This window comes from Pyrus communis, chromosome 12 (assembly GCF_041283825.1).
Source record: "Pyrus communis isolate YQ-2024b chromosome 12, ASM4128382v1, whole genome shotgun sequence".
NCBI classification, from domain to species: domain Eukaryota; kingdom Viridiplantae; phylum Streptophyta; class Magnoliopsida; order Rosales; family Rosaceae; genus Pyrus; species Pyrus communis.
In genome coordinates this window covers 3,589,618-3,609,750 of record NC_142576.1, presented here as the reverse complement: position 1 = coordinate 3,609,750, position 20,133 = coordinate 3,589,618, and the positions used below count along the sequence as shown (strand labels likewise).

General features: G+C 39.5%; 5 protein-coding genes across 7 annotated transcripts; 3 read left to right on the top strand and 2 right to left on the bottom strand.

Moving 5' to 3' along the window:
- Positions 1–1,128: 1,128 nt before the first annotated feature.
- On the top strand, positions 1,129–4,006 carry LOC148692192 (uncharacterized). Its single transcript, XM_088682002.1, has 6 exons — positions 1,129–1,536; positions 1,965–2,174; positions 2,265–2,438; positions 2,541–2,647; positions 2,740–3,056; positions 3,186–4,006. Exons 1-6 carry the CDS (start codon positions 1,327–1,329, stop codon positions 3,770–3,772), a joined length of 1,605 nt encoding a protein of 534 aa, XP_088538128.1. The 5' UTR covers positions 1,129–1,326; the 3' UTR covers positions 3,773–4,006.
- A 342-nt stretch (positions 4,007–4,348) lies between these two features.
- Positions 4,349–5,515, bottom strand: LOC137745496 (uncharacterized). The gene is made up of 2 exons (XM_088681553.1): positions 5,325–5,515; positions 4,349–5,223 (listed from the first exon to the last, which is right to left on the bottom strand). The coding sequence occupies exons 1-2, from the start codon at positions 5,382–5,384 to the stop codon at positions 4,627–4,629; spliced, it is 657 nt and encodes a 218-aa protein (XP_088537679.1). The 5' UTR covers positions 5,385–5,515; the 3' UTR covers positions 4,349–4,626.
- Positions 5,516–5,747: 232 nt separating this feature from the next.
- LOC137745583 (Peptide chain release factor 2) lies at positions 5,748–9,211 on the bottom strand. 2 transcript variants are annotated; one of them, XM_068485556.2, is made up of 7 exons: positions 8,630–9,211; positions 7,887–8,099; positions 7,370–7,471; positions 7,053–7,190; positions 6,547–6,851; positions 6,299–6,452; positions 5,748–6,201 (listed from the first exon to the last, which is right to left on the bottom strand). In XM_068485556.2, exons 1-7 carry the CDS (start codon positions 9,209–9,211, stop codon positions 6,067–6,069), a joined length of 1,629 nt encoding a protein of 542 aa, XP_068341657.2. In that variant the 3' UTR covers positions 5,748–6,066. The 2 variants fall into 2 exon arrangements, with proteins under 2 accessions (XP_068341657.2, XP_088537678.1); XM_088681552.1 differs by lacking the exon at positions 7,370–7,471.
- Positions 9,212–9,341: 130 nt separating this feature from the next.
- LOC137745584 (RNA pseudouridine synthase 1) lies at positions 9,342–11,634 on the top strand. 2 transcript variants are annotated; one of them, XM_068485558.2, is made up of 2 exons: positions 9,342–9,717; positions 10,487–11,634. In XM_068485558.2, the coding sequence occupies exons 1-2, from the start codon at positions 9,342–9,344 to the stop codon at positions 11,158–11,160; spliced, it is 1,050 nt and encodes a 349-aa protein (XP_068341659.2). In that variant the 3' UTR covers positions 11,161–11,634. The 2 variants fall into 2 exon arrangements, with proteins under 2 accessions (XP_068341659.2, XP_068341658.2); XM_068485557.2 differs by having other exon boundaries at positions 9,342–9,726.
- A 2,147-nt stretch (positions 11,635–13,781) lies between these two features.
- On the top strand, positions 13,782–17,922 carry LOC137745582 (pyrophosphate-energized vacuolar membrane proton pump 1). The gene is made up of 8 exons (XM_068485555.2): positions 13,782–14,393; positions 14,958–15,532; positions 15,709–16,088; positions 16,234–16,320; positions 16,419–16,749; positions 16,876–17,286; positions 17,391–17,450; positions 17,559–17,922. The coding sequence occupies exons 1-8, from the start codon at positions 14,165–14,167 to the stop codon at positions 17,763–17,765; spliced, it is 2,280 nt and encodes a 759-aa protein (XP_068341656.2). The 5' UTR covers positions 13,782–14,164; the 3' UTR covers positions 17,766–17,922.
- Positions 17,923–20,133: the final 2,211 nt, after the last annotated feature.

Sequence of the window (20,133 nt, the reverse complement as noted above, 5' to 3'; positions counted from 1 at the left end):
ATCTCTACATAGCACGAGGCATTTTGGGAGCTCACTGGCTTCGGGTTCCGTAAGAACTCCGAAGTTAAGCGAGAAGGGGGCTAGAGCAATCCCATGATGGGTGACCCACTGGGAAGTTGCTCGTGAGTTCCCAAAAACAAAACCGTGAGGGAATGGTAAGCCCAAAGCGGACAATATCGTGCTACGATGGTGGAGCGGGCCCGGGAAGTTGTCCGCCCCGGGCCAGGATGTGACAGCCTGATTTTGGGTTTGAGTTCAGGGTGAGGAGAGAGGAAACAGAGATTAGGGAGAGGTCGTAGCTAGTCCCATGGTTTCAGGGACTCTCGCTAAGAACCTTTAGCGAAGCCTTTAGTGTAGGCGAGTCTGGGCTAGTCTCATTAACACTAGTCCCGGATGATAACAAACACCGGACTGGACTAATAGTTAGTCCAATCTAGTCTAGTAACAATTACTGAGGGCAAACAAACGCTCCCTTAGAGATTAAGCCTAAATTTGAAATTTCTGTTGAGGTCCACGTCATGCACAAGTCTTCAGATTCTCACCCAACTTCTTAATTCCGTTGAACTGTTCTAAAAAGAAAGAGACCACACCCAGTCAGCAAATACCAATAGTTTAATTCTTGATTTTTTTTTTCCACAGAAGCTATGTTTTGAACAAAAATAAATTTTAAAAACCACCCATTTGGGCAAGCATTAGAATTTGTCAAAACCGAAACTCGCCCCTCGGAAAATAAGACCATAAACAACTATACAAGTGAAAAACGAATATGAAAAGAAAAGTGAATAAAAAAATGGAATAAACCCTAATTTTGTCATGGGAATGATGGCCCTTAACCTTGTGGGGCCAAGTAGCCAAATAAGGAAATTATTGGTAGCATTTTTGCTTGCATCCTAAATTTTGATGCATGCTCATTATACTCCAAATCATCTGTCAAGTGTGTTTTAACTTAATTTTGGCTAATTTTTTTTTAAAATAAAAAAATAACATTTAATGTATAAATTAACTAGAATTAAGTGAAATAAATAAATAATTAAATGTATGATAAACGTCCATCATAATTAAGGTGGTGAGCAAAATGCTTCCGAATCATTTTCAAGTATCCTCGTGTAAAATGATACCTCAGCAGTACTCCGTCAAAAGGAGTCCCAAAAATCCCTCCCCCTTATAAAGCCGAAGCCAACCTCGGCTGGTTGGCTCTGCAATTCTACTCGCACACGTTTATTTGCTTTGTTTTCCTTCGTTTCCTCTCTTTACGCCGTTTCTCTCTTCCTCTCCTCTCTCTCCGAAAAACCAGGAAGAAGGAAATAAGAACAAACAGAAAAAAAAATGGTTGTGGATTCTAACGGAGATTTCAAGTGGAACAGTAATAGTGATGGTAGTGAAGCTTCTGATTCTGCTTCTGAGCGGTCGCAAAATTCGTCTCTGAATTCTAAGAATGCGAAGCGTATCATTGGTTTTGGTTCTTGTTGCGGGCCTTATATCTCAGAAGCTGCAAACAAGAGGCTCAAACAAACTCCAATGGATTCCTACAAAAAGGTATTTTTGGTTGTTGCACTTGTTTTTGTTTTGATTTTGTTTGTTGGTTTTGATTTAGTTTTATTTCTTTCAGCCCGATGGATGGATCTTGAATTCTTCATCATTTATTTTTGTGGTGTTTATGCTAGCTAGTTTCTGTTTTTAGGTTGATTTGGCGTTTGCATGGTCTTTTTAAGGTTTTTGGACTTTCTTCTATTTTCAATACTCACTTAAATTAATATTTAAAGTGCAAAGTACATCGTTTGAAGTCAATGTAACTACGTTCACGCATTTCTTTGCATGACTTTCTTGATTTATTTTTAACTAAACAGTAATTAATTCCTAATTAATTTTGTTTACTTCCCATTTTCTGCAATGTCTTTCCTATGCAGTGATGCTACCATTTTGCTATATTGTTTTTTAACTTTTTTTTTACTCATTCTTTGCAGGTTCAATTGGCTCAAACTCTTCTAAGTTTAAGTCCTCTTGGTTTGAACCTTGGGGAGACACCCTCTTTCATAGACTTGATTGTACCTGGAAAAATCAAGACCAAGCGTTCGCCCGAAGTTAATCCCAATGCTTTTCAGTTAATGACTGAGAAGGAAAAGTTGAAGGCTTCTAACTTCAGTGCATCGTTTCTCCGAATTGGTTCATGGCAGGTTGGCAAGTTTTAAACAATCCATGACACACTTAATGTGAAGTTGCATAAGTAAATTTTTTTGTTCGATTCTGATTATAGTTTTGTGCAGAGAGTAGCTCACAATGAAGGTGATTTGGTGGCGAAATATTACTACGCAAAGCGAAAACTGGTGTGGGAAATCTTGGATCAGGGTTTGAAGAGCAAGATTGAAGTGCAGTGGTCTAATATTTTGGCAATGAGAGCTGTTATCAAAGAAAATGAGCCCGGCATTCTAGAAATCGAGGTAACTCTTGTTTATCTTCGTGTTCATAACTATTAATTGGACTTGATTTTAATTATGGTAATTTTGTTCTCAGAATCTTGTTAATGTGGTGATGTTTTGCAGCTGAACCAGCCACCTTCGTTCCACCGGGAATCGGATCCACAGCCGAGAAAGCATACAATGTGGCATGCGGCATCAGATTTCACCAATGGTCAAGCTCTTATTCACAGGTCCTTATCTTTATTTTCTCTTCACGTTTCTCCTAAACCCTAATTTTTCAGCACTTGAGCTGATGTAGTTTTTTGATATCTTCTGTTCGCAGGAGGCATTATGTTCAATTTCCCCCAGGCGCCCTTGACAAACACTACGAAAAGCTTATACAATGCGAAAACCGGTTTTTAGAGATGAGCCAAAGACCTTTCCCGAGTCAAAGATCTGCTTACTTTCTGTCAGCCTTCCACATTGGAATTGCAGAATTTTCTTTCAATTTTGATAGACACGGGGCGGAAATCCCCTCCGATCTGCAGTTACCCTTTTCGCCGTGCGTGCAGACACGTTTTGATCCTACTCAACAAGTTCAAACATATGAACAACCCAAGCCAACTCTTAGGATCAAGGATTCAACTTCACCAATATCAGGTACTTTTATTGCTTCCTTCACAAGAAAAGCTTTTATTAGGGCTTCAACTCTTGAGAAGAACAATACACTAATGTTGTTTCCCCAAATATCTTGTGATGATATAGTAACGGATTTTTCTTCGCCTTTAGATGAGGTTATTGGAAGCCAAGCGGTTCAAAATCCAAAAATGCCGGTTTACTGGGATCAAGGAATAACCCGAGAAATGATAAGTGTTGCGGATTTCTTAGGAAGAGAACAACTTCCTAGACTTGTTTCTGTTGCTGGAGCAGCACAAGCAAATCCAACTATTTCTTGTCAAAGCTTCAATGTATATAATCAAGGATTAGGAAGCCCTAATCTTGACTCCCAATGGCTGAGTAATATCGAAAACCAGCTAATGATCGACTTACAAATCAAATTTAGCGATAAACAAGTCATGCCCCAGGCCAACTCACTCCCAGAGCAAGTGAATTATGCAGTAGCAGCTGATATAAAGCACCCAGATTATGTACAAGAAATGGCTGATAAACGAAACTTGGTTTCTGGTGCAAATGACCTACTTCAGCCTCAACCGAACAACTGGGTGATGCCACCACCTCAGCCAGGCAGCTGGGTGGCTGCCCGGAACTCAGGGATACAAATAACCGAGAACTACTCAACGTCTTCATCGTTCACTCAAAATTTGACTGTGGAAGAATTTGCAACTTACAACAACTTGGCCAACCGCTTGAAATGATTCACAGAGACGAATGAAAGGAAAAACCTACCGGAGATGAGTGTATATTGCCTCAGCTTCATCCCCTGGTTAGGTTAGTTTTTATTTTTGTAGAGAGGGATTAGATAGTCTTAATTCCCTGTTTGTTTGGTTTAGTTAGTGCTTTCTATTTAACTTTCTGATGGGAATCGATGGCACGTACGGTCAGTTACCAAGTGATGATCTTAAAGCCCAAATAACTTTTTCAAAAACTGCATTCGGGTTTCAGCTTTGGAAATGCTTTTTGTCAAACAATGAAGAGTCCAAGGGATGTTTTTGAAATTTCATCAAGGTTGAGCATACAAAATAGGCATTTCCCTAAAAATCTCTCCGATTCCGATTTAACGATTTTGTAATAACCTGCTTAATCCAATTTAATCCGAGTGTAAAAACTTCGACATCCATTGATCATACAAGTTATCCAAATCCACAAAAAATTGCAACAACAACAACAACAACCAATTAGCATTATCGCACTACATAGGATCGACTGTATGAATTCAAGAATGCCACTGAATCCTAGAATCCATCGAAAGATCGATTATACAAGAATAAATCCTCATCAAATTATCAATTATTAATTGATACTAAACTTTTGTTACACAGGTAGCATGACAATTTTTCTTTTCTGAAAAAGTGATTTCTAAACTAATACTCTAATCCGCATGAAGATGAATTCGAATTCAACTAGGTCGACACAATGCCCTAGTCAACCGCCCTAACCCACGTCTGCCACAATGCACAAAATTAGAGAATCTCGAATGTGCAATTTATACACTTTCCTACAAAACTAGCCAAAGAATTGCGAACAAGATTGTCATGAGGAAGCAGTTAGCTCAAGTCTTCAGGACTTGTGATTCTTCAGGCGCAGCAGCTAGAGGTTCATCAGACTTGGCTGCAACTTGATTCTCCTCTCCTTGTCCTTGTGCATTTATCTCACTGTAACTCCTCTTCTTCGACGCGGAATTTGATTTCTCTTTCTTATGTGAATCACTTGCTGCTGCCGTTTCCTTCCCTTTCACCTTCCCTTTCCCTTTCGCTCTTCCTTTCTCTTTTCCTTTCTCCTTGGCATTGCCACTGGCATTGGCATGGGCATTGACATTGCCATTGACATCGGTATTCAGATTGACACTAGTATTGGCACTGGTATCGGCATTGGCATTTTCTTTAGCATCTGCTGGAGGAGGAAACAGAGGCGGTTCGCGGCCGCTCAATCGACAGAAACCCCCTTCAACAGTTCTGCTGATTTCCTTTCCCAACCCATTGTTGTCCAAAATCAACTCCCAAACGGACAGAGACCTTTTCGAGCACTTGGGCTTCAAGCTCCTGCCTTGGTGCATCAAAAAGCTCTCTTTTGTCTGCTTTTCGGCACCAGGAGTGTTGAGAACTTTGCTCTGCTCCGCCATTTTAATGGTCGTGTTCTTAAGCTCTTCCTGCAAATACCCATTAAAACCATCACCATTACAATTCACAATTCATAAACAAAACATACAATTTCTGCTCAAAAAATCATAACTTTTAGACAGAGAATTACATTGGCTTTGAGCTGATTGATCATCTTTAATCTGAGAGCGTCAATGGTGCCGCAGTTCATCCGAGACTCCAATGCGTCTTCTGGGGTTATCACTAAAAACTATGCCCAGAAGACCCAGCTAATGAAAAGGAGACAAAAAAAAAATACTTGTGGTCATATACTCATAGTATGGATGACTCAATGTAACCCATGTGGTGAAAAACTATTAATCATGCTTCTGCGGTGGGAGTTTGTAACCATATTGCAATTTTCATTTAAAGTCCGTCTGAAAGTAGTACACGAGACACACAAAAAAGGGAAAATACCTATAAAATGACATTTTTAAACCATGCACGAGAGCCTCATATGCAATTTTTGAACGAAATTTGAATAAAAATCTCACAGAGGCGGTAAAAAAAGCGCTTCCTATAAACAGATAGACCATAAAAAATGAGATTATCCAATATATTAACTTTTACCACTGAAACCAGCTGATCAATCTATTACTGCATTACAAAATCGGATTATTGCTGAAACTTTTGATATCAAAGAATACTGTAATGTAGTTTCCGTTCTATCCTTTCATTGAATATACAAATGCCATACACTCCCTAATTCTTGTTGTCTTTGTATGGATACTTGGATCGTCATCGCAGCTGGTTGATTTGCCGTCAAATACAGGAAGTTTGATGTCTGGACATGCAGCACAGATTCAGCCTAGGCAAAGATACGCAGGATTGTACTCGAAATTTCAAAACCCGTTTTAGTTGTCATCTTCATCTTTATCCAAGCACGCTGATAAATAGCTCAGGATGAAGCCATCTAGATCTCCCTCAAGGACAGAATCGGGATCTGAGACTTCATAGCTCGTCCGAAGATCTTTCACCATCCGGTATGGCTGCATTAAAAGTAAGAATGGAAGTTAGTCTGACTTAGGTTCTTAACGTTATTGGTGATGGTGAGAAGAGTTGTGTGCGGCTAGTGCTAGAGCATACCTGGAGTACATAGCTGCGAATTTGGCTACCCCAGGTTATGTCTGTAAGAGATTGTGAATACTGTGCATTCATCTTATTCTGGCGTGCCATCTCAAGCTGGTCTACTCGTGACTGAATAACAGCCATTGCTGAAGCCTTATTCTGATGTTGTGATCTGTACATTGAAGAAAGAAGAAACTCCTTGATTAGGATGACAGTTGACGATTCTTGGTTCAAAAAATATTAAGTGAAAAATGTGTGTTGAACACCTCTCATTTTGACAAGTAGCAGTAATTCCAGTAGGAACGTGAACAATCCTCACAGCACTATCGGTTGTATTAGCATGCTGGCCTCCAGCTCCCCCAGAACGAAATCGCTCAATGCGCAGATCAGATTCATTAATTTGTACATGCTCAGATGCATCTCCCAGGATTGGAGTCACAGCAACAGCAGCAAATGAAGTGTGTCTGCGCTTATTACTGTCAAAAGGTGAGATCCGTACCAACCTGTGCACTCCTACTTCTGCTTTGGCATATCCAAAAGCATACTCACCATCAACTTTGATTGTTGCCCGCTACAAGAAAGGTTGATCTGAAGTTAGAAAACTAGCATAATCTTCAGTTTAGGGCTTTACTGCAATATAATCAGGGTGGGATGGTGGATTTCCACATGCTTGGGATAGGCTAATTTCATTTACTTTACTGTGCAAATTATTGCTACAGATGTTGTTTGGATCCATTCACGAATAGAAGGATCGGTGGATAAGAAGATGAACCTTGATTCCTGCAATCTCACCAGGCATTTCATCCACCACAGTCATGTTATATCCGCGTCGTTGAGCCCACATTTTATACATCTGCATGACCATTGCTGCCCAGTCATTGCTCTCTGTACCCCCAGCTCCTGCTTGAACCTACATTGGACAAAACTATCTAAGGCTCTGCTTGGCATAGATCAATCACAACTATGGTATTTTTCACCATGATAGCATCTATATAATAAGTAGAAAATATCAACAACTAGTGCCAATACATGAATCAAAGAATATGGGAACTGTTGATGCAGAAAGCACGATTCATATATGAAACGGACCTCAATGTAACACGAGCAAGGATCCTGCTCCCCAGCTAACAAAGCTTCAATCTCTTTCTCCTTTGAAGTTCTTCTCATATTGAGCAAAGCGTTCATGGATTCCTGCATATGGGAATCCGTATAACTAACTAAAAAGCACAATGCATGCTGTTCTCAAGTACCTTATTACTTTAGAGAAAGAAATAAACTTTATGTTAATGATTCAACATCTGACCATCCTTCTTTGCATCAACGTAGACTGTATAGTGTTATTGCATTGATTCTACATTCTCCATTAACAACTAATGTTATATGTACGTTTTTCCTAGTCATTGAAAAACAGATACTAGTATGGACTTTTCACTATTTGGCATACACAACAAACTAATTATATAGTTCGACGCATAAGTTCAGATAGCAGAGAACATCATACATTAAATCTATTATAACCAGTGAATAAAACATCAACTTGGTGCTAATTATTCAAGGCGGCACAAGCCATGAAATAACATGCCTATGAGAAGTATTGAAGGCCCACCGATTCCAGCTCTGCGTCATTCTCTTCACGGGCAAGCTTTACCATGTCTACATGCTCAAGCAATTCCCGCTCAAATGCCTGCACTTCTTTCATTTTACCCAAAAGAGACCCATGCTCACGGCTTATCTTCCCTGCGTGTACAGGATCATTCCACAGGTCTGGCTTATTCACCTCCGCTGATAACATATCCAACCTAACCAGCAGCTTCTTCCACTGCCACCATAAAAACATCTACTTAAAATTTAAGCAGAAACGGTTGTACACAATCCAAAACAGAAATTCATTCAGCATTTACTAACAACAGTTATACTTCAGTCTCAGACTAACAGAAGACACGTATGAACTTCAAAATTAAGCCGAAATATGTCATACAATCTAGGAACTAGACATAAGGGCAGTTTGATTCAGCATTTATCGAAGGAACAAAACATACGGGCTGTTTGGGAGTGCTTCTCTGGGAAGCGCTTCTACTAATAAGCTCTTTTGTTACAAGAAACACGTTGAAATTTTAATGAAACCACGTGCTTCCTGAAAAGGCACTTGGAAGTGCTTCCTGAAGCACCTAGCTCCAGAAGGTGCTTCTACGAGCCAGAAGCACTTCTAAGTTTTTTTAATGCCAAAACGGTTCTATAAGCCTTATCAAAGAATTGAATCCCTAACATAAGCAAACAAAATTATGCTTCTAAATAAAACTCATTAATTAGCAGAAAAACATGAAAAAATGATCGCATTTCAAATTGTACCTGCAAACGTTTCTTAATAAGATGAATGGACTGTGCAATTGCAGCAGCATGACTCTTCCAATCACTCTCATCCTCATCCAGAATCGGCCACTCACTAGCAATGATTCGATCAACCGTCAGCCCGTCACACGTCGACGGCTCCACAGCAGCCTGAGTACCAAACAAGCAAACCAACCCGAACCTGCCGCGACCCGAATACAAACTTTTCACCGTTGGCAGCCCCAATACACCACACCCGCTGATATTTTTCCCTGAAGCAGCATTTCCAGAGCTTAAAGCAAGAGGCTTGGAGCCCGAAACGAAGATACTACTCGAAAAGGTGGGATTTTGGAGGGACCCGGATGGGATTTTTGAGGTATTGTGAGAAAATGAAGAGATCCCAGAATCCAGAATATTGCGTCTTTCAATTGGATTCCGTAAATTCTGAGGGTTTGAGGGTTGATTTACATTTCTGGGTTGGGATTCAGACAGAGTAGAGAAAAGCAGATTGGGGAAAAAGCGGCTTTTGGCTTCTGGGTTTGGGCAGAGAAGCTGCCAGGATCCACTACGACTTGCTCTCCTTCTGAGCATGAAAGATGACATCTTTTCTGATGTTTGAATTTGTGGGGTTTAACAGAAACTCCAATTGAGGGTTTTCACGGGAGCTGCTCGAGTCGAATTAAAAGTTGAAACGATGCCGTTTTGAAAATATTGTTTCCTTTTGTTGACGAAAATGCCCTTCCCTCGTCCTTTCCTCTCTCCCCAACCCGCCACTGTATTGTTCGCCCCCAAAGCCTTCGTCTTTCTCAGCCGCCGCCGAGCCACCATGTCAGCCCCACACGACGCCGCAAATCCCAGTTCCCAAGATGCGCTGCAAACCCCAGGGAACTACCCCGTGCCCCTCTCCCCGCCTCTTCCCGCCATCTCAAAGCACATAGAGCTAGCGAGAGCCATGTCCGCCTCTTCCAAATCCAGCTTCTTCTCCCTCTCGAGAAACGACGTCGTCTACGAGGACGAGTGGCTCATTGTGGCCAACAAGCCTCAGGGTGTTTACTGTGAGTCCGTGTTGGAATCTGTCCCTCAGCTTCTCTGTGACTCGGCCGAGTCAGGTGAGTCAGGTTAACTCTTCCATTTCTGGTCTGCTTGTTGTTTTCAAGTGCTTTTTCTCGTTATGTTGGCTTAGAAGTGCTTTTCTCACCACTATGACGAACACGACCTTTCCTTATTTTGAAATGTGCTTCTGATGATTGCTGGTTTGAAATGTGCTTCTGATGATTGCCAGTTTGAAATATTCCAATTCTTCAATCCTAGTTAGTTTAAAATTCATGTAATCAATGGAAGTTAATTGGGATCAGGGCTTAGTTTTATTGTAGATTCTCCAAGCCAATTAGCAACAACTTCTGCTTATTCGAAAAGCCATAATCTAATTTAGGAAAAGCTTTCCGGTTCATTAGATATGGGAATACTGACTACTTGCAATGGGCCGGAAATTTTGAGTTTGATTCCTGTGATCACATAGCGAGTCAGAAAACTTAAGTCAATAAGAGAAAGCCGGATTGTTAAGTGCAATGGGCCAGAAATTTTGAGTTTGATTCCTGTGATCACATAGCGAGTCGGAGAATTTGAGCCAGTAAGAGTGAGCCCGATTGTTAAGTGTAATATATGGCTCTCGTGAGTTTGATTCTATAAAATAGTGGGTCAGAACTATTAAACTCACACCAGTTCAACGACAATGTTCATAAACAAGAATCGAACTCATATAAACCACTATGGACGGTCTTAAACCCCATAATGGACAGAAAAGTGCTTCTTGGGAAAAAGTTGATTTTTGTTGCTCTTTCTTGAACACTGATTTAACTTTTGAGTTCAACTTATCAGTTGCAGAGACCCGAACAAAGCAGCCAGAGCTCCATCTTGCAAATCGACTTGATCGCGACACTAGTGGATTGATGATAATAACCAAGTCACACAAAGTAGCGGCCAAGCTTGTGAAGGCATTTACAGATCACAAAGTTTCCAAAACATACATTGCACGCTGTCTTGGTTCAGCTCCGAAATGGGAAAGAATCACCCTCAAGTCAGGTCATGGTCGGTCAAAGTTTGGCGCATGGCGAGTGTATGCTGCTTCAGATGTAGGTCGGACACTTCCAGGTGGGTCAATGGTCAGAGACATGGAAACATCGTTTGAAATTTTATCAGTAAATGGACAAGGGAGCTACGAAGAGCCATCTGAGTTTAAGAAAGATGAAGCAAATGTTGTAGTGGTTGAAGAGAAAGCTGTAATAGATGGAGACGCAAAGAAGGACGAGATTTTAGTAAGAGCCCGTCCTAGGAGTGGACGAACACATCAAATTCGCTTGCATTGCCAGTATCTTGGAATTTCCATAAGAGGGGATGTCAAGTATGAGGGTGTGTATGAGTGGAAAGGGACAACTTATGACGGCCATGAACTTCATGCGGAGAGCTTGTCTCTTGAGCACCCTGTTACTGGTCTTCCAGTAATGTTTCGGGCACCTGTACCTTCTTGGGCCAGCCAGGCGTTGCAGCACTAGTTAAGTTCAATGGTTCTGTGTTCAAAGCCTGGGTTTGAGAAGATCTCCCAATCATGGTTAGGCTTCATGCATAAAAGGAGAAATGTAAGCCAACTTGATTTAATGCGAAGGGAACTGTAATTTCGAGACTTTTCCCTTTGCAAATATCTCCCGCTTCAACATGGTTACTTGCTATTGTCTGCGAAAAATGGTTTTGGGTTTGATGCCGAAGGCTAGCTTACTGAGGTCTGCAATTGCCAGTGCAGCTTTCTCCTACCTCGCCGCTTGCTCCTTTGTTCGATCATACGTGGAGAATGGATTTGGGATTCAAATCAAAGGTCATCAACTTTTGTAAGTAACAATTTACAAGGAAAATCTGTTGTACCATTTCTTCTCAAATCTCTCTCATATGATTTGATTTTGCAATTCTGCTTCTGTTTAAGTTGTTAAACTTCTCTCCCTTGCATATTTGGTACGACTCTGCCTTTTCTCTCATTGCGTAAGCTCTCACGTCCTTTTGTTTTTGTTAATGTGGGAAAACGAACCCTCCAACGTATCATAATCCTAACTCGTTACTCGACTCTCTCTCATCATTTGGGCCAACTCCAAAGACTTCTTCAATACACATTGACGTCCAATAAGCTCCCTCACAACATAGAACAACTCCTGTGCAAGACATTAGAGGGAAAACATACGCTTTCATTGACCAATCCGATAAGCTCTGATGTCCTTTTCATTTAGAATTAATCTGTGTAGTTAAAATTGTGGATTTCAGAGCAATATAGAACCATAATATGTAGAAATTTTCAATATGCCGAAAACACGGCCTAGTATACCAAGTGTCATAATATAATTGATTAAATGTTTATTTTAAGTATTGAAACTAATTGTATTATTACACTTAGTGTACCTTATTGTGTTCCCCACACACTAAAAACATCTCTCGGTAGTGCTTTGGAAACAAACAAATTTAACTTTGAAAATACCATTTTTCAAGAAGTTTACGATCTGTTTTTTTTTTTTTTCCTTTTTCAATCATTAATTCATTGAATCCTGTAGCTGAAAAATTAACCATTTTTTATGACTGTTTCCACAATAACCACATAATGGTTATGTGGTTGAGGACAAATTTTAGGCTCGTATTTCATCCAGCACGTCCTAGGTTTGATTTCTGACATTAGTGAATCACACATGGTGGCAATAAGAAGACTTGAATGATTCTATGAGTCTTCCCGATTCCTAAAAAGATAGACTGTCGTGGTAAAACTATTAGCTAGTCCCTTAAAAATAAAATAAAAATAATATATATATATACACACACATATACATATTACCGTTTCGACATTGTTAGCAATATTCTACTAAACAAAGGGTAGAGAGCTTATTAAGTTTCAGATTAGTCTAAATTAGTAGGTGTCAGAATGTTTTGTAGTTGAGCTACTATTCTTAATTTTAACTTGTAAGAGTGAAAGGGATCAAATGCGTGACAGACTGATCTTGGTTGCATATATAATATTCAATTTTTGTTTTAATAATTTGTAAAGCAAAGACTTTCAAGGCTCAAGTGCGGTAAACGTGTTGATTTTGTAGAATACAATCAAGAATTCTTCTCCCACCGGCCACCATTAAATCTGTGGACGCGAATTATGTCAATTGATAAGAGTATAATATCGCTTTTTGCACTTAAGTATCGTTTTGTCAAAAACTATAGTCGCTTAATAAAATGAGACTTGATATAGACTTTTTCTAAGTTATCTTTTTGTTGTATATATAAATGTTTCTTTACTGCAATTTGAATTTATTTGGTATTCAAGTTAGCATCACAATGTGCATTAAAATCAATTGCGTGCAGAGATTATAAAGCTTCCATAAAAAAATTGGTAAGTAATCCTTCTTCCTTTGGACTTTGTTTGGTACAACACCGACTGTGATTTTTCATAACCTAATTGAAATGTTTCTTCTGATATCAAATCAAATAAAGGTGCAAGTTACATTAGCATAATAAGAAGATAATATTTAACACAATATCAGAGGTTATGGTTGCTTGCTTTCCAAGGTAGTACGAAATAGTGCTGGTAAGTGAACGAAGGACAGACTAGACTGGACTAGACTATTCCCTAATGCTTTTCCTTTTGGAGGTTAATTTTATTAAATTTGGAGGTGGTGTTACTACAGATAAAGCCATTTAACTTTGCTATGTTAACTATGAATTACCAAAAGTAACTTCAACATTTTAAAAAAAAATTCGTTTCAATCATCCTTCACCTCAAAGACTTTTGGCCTCATTTAAATGAAAAAAAAATATTCAATAGAGCTGTTTAATTTCTATTTAGTAAGATCGTGTCAGCTAAGTGCATAAATTTAAAATACAGAAGATTTCATACTTTTGTTTGACGTGCTCTATAAATAGAAAATCTTATGTTTTAGTAAGACAGTGATTAGCATAAATGTAAATTTTGTGATTTATATCAAGTAATTATTGAGCTGGTGCTGATTTGGCCAACTCTATCCATCAACGAGAAAAAGGTGTCCTTAGGGACAGGGACAACTCCGAGCCTATGACAAAACTAATACCAAATAATCAAACCAACCAGTTGTGCCAGTCCAAGGTATATATAAGAATCTTCCCCCAATTCCCACCTGCCTTTCAAACCAGCAAGCTTTATAGCTTTACAGATTCCAATCCCCATGCAGTGCAATGATAATTTTAGAGTACACCAGATATTGAGAAACTTAACGGTTTAGATGTGCGTTCGAGAATTCAAAGAAATTTAACAAGCGGATGTGATCCAATTAAAAAACATAATACACTGTACATTGTTGTATAGTAGAAGGACTCGTGATCCAAACCCACTAGGATATCGTTTGGATTTGGATAATTGATGCAGTTGTAATATATTAGTAAGATTACAAGGGGCTGCAGTTCAAACCCACCAAGCATTTTTCTTTCCCTTGCCATAAAATATCTCAGATATACCAAGAAAATTATTGAAGGAAGCAATTGTTGTGTGTGAGATTTTGGAAGATGGGTTTGCTCAGTGAGGGACTGACACAGGTTGTGATTCCTTTGGCTGCGGTTGTGGGGCTTGGTTTTGCTTTGTTGCAGTGGTTTTTGGTGTCAAGGGTGAAGGTCTCAGGTGGGCATGGTGAGCGAAATGGGTACAAGGACAAGCTCATTGGAGACGAAGAAGAGGGTGTTAACTCTCTTGACGTTACCATCAAGTGTGCTGAGATCCAGCATGCCATTTCCATTGGTGATCTCTCTCTCTCTCCTTTCTCTCTCTCTCTCTCTTTCTCTCTCTCTCTAATTCTTGTAGTTGTTTTACATTTTTTTTACCATTTCATACCAGTATAAGCTGCATCCTAATACAATATGTCTGTTCTTTAAGCAATAAGAATCCTCGCTGAAGGTTTCGTCGCTAAAGCATCATTTTGTTGTCAGATCACACCCAGAAAAGAATGAAAAACACAAAATATGCTTTTACTACACTTTTAATGTGTTTGCTGAAAATTTAATCCTGTGTTTTTCATTTTGTTGTATACTCATCACAGCCTGAAAAGAATAAAAAACTATGTTCTTGCTTCCCTTTTTAATTTTCCGGCGGAAGTTTTCGTCACTAAAGCATCATTCAGTTGGTGATCTGTGATCACACCCTGAAAATAATGAAAATTTAGTACTTGGTACCTTTTTAATCTTCCTCGCCATAGCATCTGTTGTACGGATCACTGATCAAACTAAAAAAGAATGAGAACTATGTTGCTGCACTTCTGTGACAGTAAATTTTAAATCTAACTTTTGATTCGTATAATGTTTCTAGGGGCGACCTCTTTTCTGTTTACCCAATACAAATACCTCAGCATCTTCGTTGGCGTTTTTAGCGCCATCATCTTCCTCTTCCTTGGCTCAGTGAAGGGTTTCAGCACCAAAAGTGAACCCTGCACATATAACACAGGCAACATGTGCAAACCGGCACTAGCCAACGCCTTCTTCAGTACCGTTGCCTTCTTGCTCGGTGCTTTTACATCTGTTCTCTCTGGCTTTCTTGGGATGAAGATCGCAACGTATGCCAATGCCAGAACAACCCTAGAAGCAAGGAGGGGTGTTGGGAAGGCTTTCATCACCGCTTTTCGCTCGGGTGCTGTGATGGGGTTCCTTCTTTCTGCCAATGGACTTTTGGTGCTGTATGCGTCTATAAACCTATTTAAGCTGTATTATGGTGATGACTGGGAAGGACTGTACGAGTCAATTACTGGTTATGGACTTGGAGGTTCTTCAATGGCACTTTTTGGAAGAGTCGGGGGAGGCATATACACGAAAGCAGCTGATGTTGGTGCTGATCTTGTTGGGAAAGTTGAACGAAATATCCCCGAAGATGATCCACGAAACCCTGCTGTAATTTGCTACATCTCCCTTTTGTACTATGTTTTTCTGCCCGTTTGTTTTAGATTTCCCAAATGCAGAGTATCACATTTGGCCTATTGAGAATTAGTCGTACTTTTTTTTGTTAAAAGTAGTCAGAAGTTCTTTTTAGTTGTATGAGCGCTTTTGGTTTTGTGTTTCTTTTTCAGGTTATTGCAGACAATGTGGGTGACAATGTAGGAGACATTGCCGGGATGGGATCTGATCTGTTCGGATCTTATGCTGAGTCATCTTGTGCAGCATTGTTTGTTGCATCCATATCATCCTTTGGCATCGGTCATGACTACACCGCTATGTCGTATCCCTTGATCATAAGCTCAATGGGGATTGTGGTTTGTTTGATAACAACCCTTTTTGCAACCGATCTGTTTGAGATCAAGAAAGTCAGTGAGATCGAACCCTCCTTGAAGCGTCAACTCGTTATCTCAACCGTCTTAATGACTGGCGGGATCGCCGTGGTCACTTTTGTAGCTTTGCCATCAGAGTTCACTCTCTTCAGCTTTGGAACCAATAAGACTGTCAAGAACTGGTATGCCTCTTTATATCCCCAACTTCTGTTCTTCCCAAGTAATTCTTCGTTGTGACTGTTACACCATCACGGTCTTATCACTTCACTCATGTCATAACACGTATCCCTCTATTAATTCATCGTTAATTTGAATTACGTGCTGCAGGTACCTCTTCTTTTGTGTAGCAATTGGCTTGTGGGCTGGTCTTGTTATCGGATACACTACAGAGTATTACACTAGCAATGCTTACAGGTGATCCGATTAATTTCCTATTAGTTGTGATTAATATAACACTAGAAATATTGTTGTTCATCAAAACCCTGATGCTGATTAATATGTTTGATTTGCAGTCCGGTACAGGATGTGGCGGATTCTTGCAGGACTGGTGCTGCAACAAACGTGATTTTCGGGCTGGCTCTTGGTTACAAATCAGTCATCATTCCTGTGTTCGCCATTGCGTTTGCTATCTACGTTAGCTTTAGTTTGGCTGCCATGTATGGAATTGCTGTGGCTGCTTTGGGAATGCTCAGCACCATCTCCACAGGTCTTGCAATTGATGCTTACGGCCCAATAAGTGACAATGCTGGTGGGATTGCAGAAATGGCCGGGATGAGCCACGAGATACGCGAAAGAACAGATGCTTTAGATGCTGCTGGAAACACAACTGCTGCTATTGGCAAGGTAAAACAAAACTAGGCGCATTCTCGGATCCTGAAAGGGAAAATTTACTTTCTCAAGACGCATTCTGAAAGTATGGTGATTTGTATCCCTTATTTCGATTTTGACATGTTTTCTTGTATGTCTCAGGGTTTTGCTATTGGATCGGCTGCTCTTGTTTCTCTTGCTTTGTTCGGTGCCTATGTCAGCAGAGCCGGAATAGAGACTGTTGATGTGTTGACGCCGAAAGTCTTCATTGGCCTGCTTGTGGGAGCTATGCTTCCCTACTGGTTTTCTGCCATGACAATGAAGAGCGTGGGAAGTGCAGCGCTTAAAATGGTCGAAGAGGTTCGCAGGCAATTCAACACGATTCCAGGGCTCATGGAAGGAACAGCAAAGCCAGATTACGCAACATGCGTCAAGATTTCCACAGATGCTTCCCTCAAGGAGATGATCCCGCCAGGCGCTTTGGTCATGCTTACACCACTCATTGCCGGCACCTTCTTTGGAGTTGAAACTCTTGCCGGCATTCTTGCTGGTTCACTTGTTTCCGGTGTGCAGGTAAAGTAAACCTTTCTCGTGCTGTAGATTTTGAATTTCTCACACCCTTCAGTTGGATTTACCGGCATTTGCTAAGACGCGTCTCCCTTTGTTTTCCTCCACAGATTGCCATTTCTGCTTCCAACACTGGAGGGGCATGGGATAATGCAAAGAAATACATAGAGGTAAGCATGCTTTTGCGCTCGATTGAGCTTCAGTTGTTGTTAGAATGTGAGCATCCAACCCAAAATCAATCGTGCACATTCTAATAACCCGCTATGATATACCTGCAGGCCGGCGCTTCAGAACATGCTAAGTCACTAGGTCCCAAGGGTTCGGAGCCCCACAAGGCGGCCGTCATAGGCGATACGATCGGAGATCCGCTCAAGGACACTTCGGGTCCTTCGCTCAATATTCTGATCAAGCTCATGGCTGTTGAGTCCTTGGTGTTTGCTCCGTTCTTTGCAGCTCATGGAGGCCTCCTCTTCAAATGGCTTTGAAAATGGAGTTGCAAATCAAGTTAACCGCGGTATATGTGTTAATAAAGATGGAGCTTTTCACTTTAATTCCCAATTTTACTAGAACTATGTATGTGCATGTTACTCTATGTTGCATATCAATATATATATATGTATCCACAGTCATATTTGTCAAAAATATTTCTTTTGTCAAAATAATATTTTAACTTCTTTGGTGTATACGAGAAAGGTTGCTCTTTTGTGATTGAAAGATCACAGTTCGAGTCATGAAAACAGTCTCATTGCAAAGCAAGGGTGAAGCTGCGTACAAAATACGTCACCCCTCCTGGTGTGCGACCTTCGCAAAGTAGAGAGCCTTGTTGGCTTGGGTCGCCCTTTTAACATTATCAAGTTTTGACTTTGAGTGTTGAGAGGAGAGAAAATTAGCTACAGTTTGAGTGTCATGGTGGTGATATTCGACCTTTTCATGTGTTATAAAATATTTTTGTTTTTTAACGTAATGATCTAATTAGTGTTAATTAAGGTTGATGGACCAAGAAGTAACTTCCATACAAAGGCTAAATTTTTTATTAACTAGGAATCAAAACTAATGATCACCTTTTTCAACGTTGAAAAAAGAGATAACACAACCATTTGCCGACTTCTTTCAACCGTGAAAATGAGAAGTAATATGACCAACTGGCAACCTTTTTCAACATTGAAAAAAGAAGTAACACGAACAACGTTAATTTTTGGCTGAAAACGTCAGTTAGGTTACTTGAAAACAATAGTAGATCAATTCAAAGGCAATAACCATGATAAGCACAAATGCAAATCATGTAAGAAGGCGAACTCTCTGACCATTTCATATGATTAAAGTTAAACGAGCCTTGAGTGACTTCCAATCCAAGCATCCAAGGAATTGCACAGCAGAACACAATGAGTGCCGTCCCACTATGAAAATTCATACATTTAAGCCTACAACAAGTTTGTCTTATGGTATGGAGTTATGTGCCTTTTTCTATGTTTTTGTCCTTAGCAAGGTCACAATCCCACTTATTTTAGTATATATCCATATGGGAAAGCTTTCATTTTTAAATCAAAAGCAACAAGTTCATTAGATAAACCTTCAAGCCTAAAGTGGGTAAACTACGAAAGCAATCATAGGTTAGTCGTTAAGGGCATTCACTTTTACATTTGATCCTTCGAGTTTGAATTTTTCGCAATCCTAATACTATTTATGTAAAAGAAAAAGTAAATTATAGCAAACAAAAAACGCACAAACAATTAAACAGTAAACATCATTAGAGCTTAGGTATTACAGTAATCAAGTTCGAACAACCCATATGTTGAGCTTTTCTTTTCTTTTTTTTTTTTTGGTGAAAAGATTTTCTTATCTTTTTCATGAGGATGGAGCTATAAAAAGAAGCTACTTACTTTTTCCTCAATTTATTGAAATTAGATTGTTGTAATTAGTGTGTTTATTTAGGAAATGTGATTATATAAACTTAATATAGAATTCCTACGAGGGTTTGGGTTTTGTGTTACTTTTAGGCAAGAAAGTTCATCATGAAATAAAGATACAAGACCAAGGGTGAACAGTGAACACATAGTTTTCATACACCTAAGCTTTTCCTTTTCTTTTTGGGGTGTAATATCCACACACCTCATTTTACTTCTCACACACCTCTTGATAATTTCTGTCCGTTGATCTTCTTTAATTCATCCGATCCGACGGCCGAAAATTAAAAAGATGTGTGAGAAGTAAAATGGGGTGTGTGAATATCACCCCCCTTTCTTTATCGCCCCTCTCTCACCCAATCTCAAAGTTAGCTTTACAACAAATCATCCATTTATTTTTCTTTATATTTCATAATACTTTTTCTTTTCGATAGTTGTTTACACTAGCTTATTTGAATATCAATCGTATTTAAGATCCTTTGATTTTTACAAATTTTACAATCAACTAACTATAATAATTTTCCTTTAAGAAACAATCTAACATTTCAAACTGCAAATCGTGACTATATTAATTCATATTCTAACACAATAACTAGGAGAAATGTTACATCCAAATACAAAGTCAATGAATTCTGATCCGGTCTTGAATATTCCAGTGTGGAAACGTAAGACTTTGATATTGTCAAATTACGATCTTGTACGATATTACTAAAATTCGATAGTCCAAAGACATTGTCAAACAATACAAAAGTTTAATCATAATTTGTGATTTGTTTACCCCAATCCTAGTCTCCTATAAGTATTATAAGTATTAAGATGTTTTTAGATGAGAGATTTTTCAGCGTGTTGGGACATGACTTGGTACATTAAGGGTTTGTTTGCTAGGCCGATTGAGATAGGTTGTGACCAATTAAAATAGAGTTTGTAGTGTCAAAATGTGATATTGACA

Excerpts from the sequence above, each read along its gene's own strand:
- LOC148692192 (XM_088682002.1), top strand. The coding sequence starts at position 1,327 with ATGGTTGTGGATTCTAACGGAGATTTCAAGTGGAACAGTAATAGTGAT. Across the intron at positions 2,648-2,739 it reads GGTCAAGCTCTTATTCACAG|GAGGCATTATGTTCAATTTC; the intron begins GTCCTTATCTTT and ends TTCTGTTCGCAG. Across the intron at positions 3,057-3,185 it reads TTCAACTTCACCAATATCAG|ATGAGGTTATTGGAAGCCAA; the intron begins GTACTTTTATTG and ends CTTCGCCTTTAG.
- LOC137745496 (XM_088681553.1), bottom strand. The coding sequence starts at position 5,384 with ATGAACTGCGGCACCATTGACGCTCTCAGATTAAAGATGATCAATCAG. Across the intron at positions 5,224-5,324 it reads TCAATCAGCTCAAAGCCAAT|GAAGAGCTTAAGAACACGAC; the intron begins GTAATTCTCTGT and ends GGGTATTTGCAG.
- LOC137745583 (XM_068485556.2), bottom strand. The coding sequence starts at position 9,211 with ATGTCATCTTTCATGCTCAGAAGGAGAGCAAGTCGTAGTGGATCCTGG. Across the intron at positions 6,852-7,052 it reads GTGAGATTGCAGGAATCAAG|CGGGCAACAATCAAAGTTGA; the intron begins GTTCATCTTCTT and ends CCTTTCTTGTAG. Across the intron at positions 6,202-6,298 it reads TTCGCAGCTATGTACTCCAG|CCATACCGGATGGTGAAAGA; the intron begins GTATGCTCTAGC and ends CTTTTAATGCAG.
- LOC137745584 (XM_068485557.2), top strand. The coding sequence starts at position 9,342 with ATGCCCTTCCCTCGTCCTTTCCTCTCTCCCCAACCCGCCACTGTATTG. Across the intron at positions 9,727-10,486 it reads GGCCGAGTCAGGTGAGTCAG|TTGCAGAGACCCGAACAAAG; the intron begins GTTAACTCTTCC and ends TCAACTTATCAG.
- LOC137745582 (XM_068485555.2), top strand. The coding sequence starts at position 14,165 with ATGGGTTTGCTCAGTGAGGGACTGACACAGGTTGTGATTCCTTTGGCT. Across the intron at positions 15,533-15,708 it reads ATGATCCACGAAACCCTGCT|GTTATTGCAGACAATGTGGG; the intron begins GTAATTTGCTAC and ends TTTCTTTTTCAG. Across the intron at positions 16,089-16,233 it reads AATAAGACTGTCAAGAACTG|GTACCTCTTCTTTTGTGTAG; the intron begins GTATGCCTCTTT and ends TACGTGCTGCAG.